The sequence below is a fragment of the Rissa tridactyla genome, chromosome 12, assembly GCF_028500815.1.
Source record: "Rissa tridactyla isolate bRisTri1 chromosome 12, bRisTri1.patW.cur.20221130, whole genome shotgun sequence".
NCBI lineage: Eukaryota > Metazoa > Chordata > Aves > Charadriiformes > Laridae > Rissa > Rissa tridactyla.
This window is the reverse complement of record NC_071477.1, coordinates 3223764-3229236: the sequence shown is the minus strand read 5'-3', so window position 1 is coordinate 3229236 and position 5473 is coordinate 3223764. Positions and strand designations below refer to the sequence as shown.

At 48.3% G+C, this 5473-nt stretch overlaps 1 protein-coding gene across 1 annotated transcript; it reads left to right on the top strand.

The window, feature by feature from the left end:
- Positions 1–1648: 1648 nt before the first annotated feature.
- BHLHE23 (basic helix-loop-helix family member e23) lies at positions 1649–2323 on the top strand. The gene has a single exon (XM_054218912.1). It carries the CDS (start codon positions 1649–1651, stop codon positions 2321–2323), a length of 675 nt encoding a protein of 224 aa, XP_054074887.1.
- Positions 2324–5473: the final 3150 nt, after the last annotated feature.

Here is a 5473-nt window from a genome sequence, read left to right as displayed (position 1 = left end):
CAACTCGTTGCATCTGCCTGCGGGCAATATCCACCTGCTCGCATCTGTATGTCACTACACAGCATTCACCCCATCCTTTCTAAGCAGACACTTGAGAGCCTGGACCAGGCACATGTCATGCTTGGAGAAAGCGTGGTATGCCCTTATGCTATCTTTGTACCAAAACTCAGTACCGTGAAGCAGTCTCAGAAGCCTAGAAAAAAAGCAAGACTGGGACCTCTTTCTGCTGCAATTAAAGATTAAGCTCTCTCTATCATCTCAATGCAGGAACACGGGACAAAGCACCCTGATTATCCTTCTCTACGCAGCTCTCACCTTTGCCAGTGGCTGCCTTGGATTCTCCATGAGATTTCTCCATGGGCCGGACACTCTACCACTCCTGGCAACGATTCCCCGCAGTGATGATTTCTCACACACTGCAGGCCATGATGTGCAGTGGTTTGCTTCCTTTCTGAGCTTAGCACTCACTGGTACCCACAACTCCTTCAGCTCCCTTCAGAGCTGGACTGACTCACCAAGGATCAAATTCATTTTTCTGGCACATGGAAGGGAGGAGCAAAGTCAGTCTCTGAAGAAAATGGAAATAGACAGGGCCTTTACCTCGGAAATCTGTCTGCATGACTGGTGCCTCCTCTGTCATCCCCACCCAAATCAGAACGGCCCCATCAGCAAGCCGTGCCCACAGCTGGCAAGACCTTGCATGCCTTTGCCTCCCATCGCGACGTGTACCGTGAGTGGCTCATGGTCCTACGTCTGGAGTGGAGGAGAGTCTTCACTTCCCCAGTTTTCCCCAAGAATCACAATAGAAAAGTCTCCAGAAAATATTTTGGTTCCCTAATTAATTCTTTACTTGCTTCGGGGCTAACAAGGGCTACAGCAAGCAGCAGTCTGAAGCATTGGTGCAACCATTGCCTTTTCTCATTAATTTTAGAAAGGGAAACAAGTCAATTTGCGGGCCTGGAGCTCAGCACTGTCCCCTTCTAAAAGCGGAACCTGCTCTCATGTTTCCAAAGCGTTCAGACGGGGGTAGGAATTCATGATGCTCTCCCTGCCCTTCCAGCGGCCGGGGGCAGCTCCAGGTAACACAGGTAATACTCTTGGTGCTGCGCTCTTCATGTCGGCAGCTTCTCCTCCGCTGCCTCCTCCCAGACAGCAGACAGAAGGTCTATAAGGGCGACAGTGATTCCTGTCCATTCCCGCTCACTGTTCGGAGCTGCTTTCTCCTGCTCACTCCTCAGGTGGCACCTCCTTTGGTCCCCAGGTGCCCGCTGTACCCCGACACCTCATCTCCCTGAAACGGCGGGGTGAGGGGAGCGGGAGGCCGGTCATGAAGGGAAGGGGCCTGTCACGAAGCGGGAGGCCGGTCACGAAGGGAAGGTCCGGTCACGAAGGGAAGGTCCTGCCCGTCCCCGCGCCCCTTCCCGCCCGCCGCCTCAGGCGCTGCCCGCCGCGGCCGCTGCGATTGGGCGGCGGGCGCGTCCCGGCGGGCCCCTCTCCGCGATATAAGGGGCGGCGGGGCCGGTGCCCGCCTCACTGCCCGCCCCCGGCGCGGAGCGGAGCGGCGGGGCCGCCTACTTCTCCTCCGCCTCCTCCACCCGCTTCTCCTCAGCGGCGGCGGAGCGCAGCTCCCCCGCTCCCCGCCGAGGCGATGGCCGAGCTGAAGTCGCTGGGCGGCGAGGCGTACCTGGCGCTGGCCCCGGGCTACGGCCCCTCGGCTTTCGCCTACGGGGCGATGCGCGGCGGCGGCGAGGGCCCGCGGGGGACTTACCCGGGGGGCGGCGGGGCGGACTTCCACCCCGGGGCGCTGGGCAAGTCGGCGGAGAGCAGCGGCGAGCAGAGCGGCGAGGAGGAGGACGGCTTCGAGGCCGGGGTGAAGGGCGGCGCGGCCTTCGAGCGGGAGGGCAAGCTGAAGGGGGCGGCCGTGGGGAAGAAGCCCAAGGAGCAGCGCTCGCTGCGCCTCAGCATCAACGCGCGGGAGCGGCGGAGGATGCACGACCTGAACGACGCCCTGGACGGGCTGCGGTCCGTCATCCCTTACGCCCACAGCCCCTCGGTGCGGAAACTCTCCAAAATCGCCACCCTGCTCCTGGCCAAGAACTACATCCTCATGCAGGCCCAGGCGCTGGAGGAGATGCGGCGGCTGGTGGCCTACCTGAACCAGGGCCAGGCGCTGAGCGCCCCGCTGCCCGCCACCCTCAACCCCTTCGGACAGTCGGCCGTCTACCCCTTCGGCGGCACGGCCTTGCCCGGCTGCCCCGAGAAATGCACTGCCTTCACAGGAGCCGCCTCTGCCCTCTGCAAACACTGTAACGACAAGCCCTGACTTCGGGCTGCTTCGGGCTTTTTTGGGTTTATTTTATTTTTTCTTTTCTTTTATGTGCACTTTTCTTTCCACTACCATCAGCCCTGGCTTCCTACCATCAGTTAAGTCTGGGTTTTCTTTTTTTGTTTGCTTCTCTTAAATCCACCCCCCCTCCCTGCACCCCATTTGGAAATATTGGGCAGTTGACGTGGACCCCAAAAACACCCACTTTCGGCTTTGTTTAGTTACACCTGCCACATGCAGCTTCATCTGTAGAGTTATTTCCTTCCCAGCCTGTTAGTGGACTGTGAGCATAATGTTACTTTTCCACTTGCTCAGATCTACAAAGTTTCTGAGCAGTTTTTAAACTAAACTATAGAAAAACAGGGAGGGAGAGAGATCTGGAAATGGGAACCTCAGTGAGTTTTCTTTGGTGTGATCAACCTGTGTTAAAAATTGCTTAAAAGGGGGGCGGGGGAAGCAAAATCCGGCTGCAAAACTATGCAATGTTTCAGAATCACGGGGTGGGGGGGGTGTCCTGTGTAGCCAGCTGGGGTTGGACTGCACCCGCAAATCCAAATGAAAATGTCATTCGGTCAGCTCACGGGAGGGGGGAAACTTGGCACTCTTGATAAAACAATAGATGCTTCAAAATAAGATGCTCTTTTTTTTTTGCTTTTAAAAAAAAAAAAATAATTAACCCGTTCTTGAACTGAGAGGAGCCTGTGATTGTATGCTAATGCTTGCTTTTTGCCTGTTTCTCAGCTTGGTTAAGTTTCCCAGATGATTTTTTCCAAACTCATTGCTCATCACGATAAAGCAAAAAGTCATTTAACATATTTATATGTATTTATAATAAATAAAAGACATGAATAACCACTTTCTCTGTCCTACATGTCTCTAACGCCAGCTGGCAGTCAAAGCAAAACCCCTGCTGAAGTGAGGTAAAGCGGAGCCGGACGCAGCAGTGCTTTGTGGAAGAGCAGCGTTGTGAAGTTAGGGGAATGATCGGAATACTTGGAAAAAGCTGGTGGACATTCAGCTCTTCCTTATCCCTCCTTATCAGCAGGGATTTGGTTTTTCTCCAGGCTCTCATAAATCGTGAGCACACCAAAAAAAAAAAATGTTGCTTATGCCTGACATTTAGAGCTAAGTAGGTAGAGATTTAGTGTGTGTTTTGACACTTGCTGGAGAATGCTGTGCCCTGAAAGTGGTGTTTAAAAGGGGTTATTGTAGCATCGAGCTTAGCTCTGAGGACCCCCATGTAAAACATGGCAGGGAAGGAAATCGCTTAAAGACTCCGCTTATCCCTTTGGCTTGATTTTTGTGTTGTATCTACCGCTTGACCCTAGACCTGTGTGTGGGGTTTGGCTGTTTAATATCATGACTAAACTAATAATCTCTTGCCAAGTATTGACTGTGTTAGTACAAGTTACAAAGTGAGTCCCTCGCTGGCTGAGTTTTTGATGTGGCTCATGTTGGTTTACTCTGGTTTTCTGGTTTATGCTGTTTAACGCTTTGGTGCCTTGTATGCTTCGCTAGTCATTATATAATAATAATTGAGGTGCATTTGGTTATTTCTGTTCGGATTGGAATACCCACCCAATGTCAGAGCAACCGCATAAACTGGTACAGTCGCAGCCTGAGGGGCTCGAGCTGTCTGTGGCCATTTGTGTTAGGAGTGGGGTGTAACTATTTAGGGTTATTAAACCAATTTCCATGCCTGTCGCTAGTGTTATGCTAATTTGAAAAGGACTGCCATCCCTCTAAAGCCGCTTGTCTATGGCACGTAATTTTAATTAATACATTTCCAAAAGACTTTTTGTGTTTGGAAAACGAAGTGTGTGATTAAGCCTCATTCATAAAGACATATGCTTAAAACTGATTCCTGCTCATTTCCATTTTTATATCTTCTTTTCTTCTTTTTTTACAGAATAGTTTTACAGAACTGTTTACTTCTTCTACCTTTTTCCATAAAAGAAAATCTTGAAAATACTCTTAAAAACATCTGATGAAGCAAAAGCCAACCAAAAGCACTACTGAAGCAAAAATGACTGGAAACTGCAAATCAGCAAAGGTCATTTAAAATTTTGCAGACTGAGTTGTTGCTAGATAATATTTTGGAAACGGGGTCAGTTTAATGGAGAATCATGATTTTTAGGTAAATTTGTATTACTTCTGGTTGAAATTATGCAAGATTGAGCAGTTGGGGATATTTAAATATAGTTTAACTGTTCATTTTTCACCAAAACTAAAATAGTTTGAGAGCAAAGTATTTAACAGCTTAATATTAAATATGAGTTTGGTTTGGTTAAAGGCTTACACTAATAATGATGGAATTCATAATTGCTTCTTTCTCAAATAATTATGGCAAAAAATGTGGCTCACTAATTTCAGAGCCTAAAAAACTCTTCGTAGTCTTAGAGACAAGCTATTTTTGGAAGAATGGGTTTTAGTACAGTGATTGTTTAATTCTTTTCCTATAATTCACATGAGTAAAAAACTTGCTCATATTACCATATCTACCTAGAATCCTAAAAATCCACCTTCTGAGGGTCGTTGAAATGTTCAGAAGGCTCTTTAAGAGCTCACTTTGAATTAAGCAATCTCAGGAGGCTGAACATGGAATTTCAAATATAAAAGATCAGACCTGCATTAAAGAAAATTTTGATAGAAAAACTAGCAAGCATGAGTATCTAACTACTGTTAAAAGTCTAGGTATTAAAAACAGAAATGTAGAACTTATCAAAGCAATACCAGAGGAACTTGTAAATCATTATTAAAATCGACCTTAAAGTACAGCTTTTTAATTCAAAAATAGAAGGAACTCCAATCATAACTTTTTCTGCCACAAACAAATTAAGACTAAACTAAAACAAAGTTGACTAACGTCTCAGTTAATCTGAAAATTCAGTCCTGTGAGTTGCTTTAAGTCGCTATGGACTTGTAGGATTTTAACTCTTCCCATACAGAGCCCTCTGTGTTTCCCGCTGACAGGAAGGCATCTATTTCGATGTGATTTATGTTTGGTGCTGAGCTGCTGCTAAAACCGCTGCCAAGTGAATGCCTAATGCTGGTGGAAAGATGGTTTTGTTGGGAGGGGATAGAATCGCATCTGACTACTGCATTTGTGTGCGTGAAGCACCAGTGCTAACCTTGCAGATCTGCATG

Coding starts and splice junctions, on each gene's coding strand:
- BHLHE23 (XM_054218912.1), top strand. CDS start 1,649: ATGGCCGAGCTGAAGTCGCTGGGCGGCGAGGCGTACCTGGCGCTGGCC.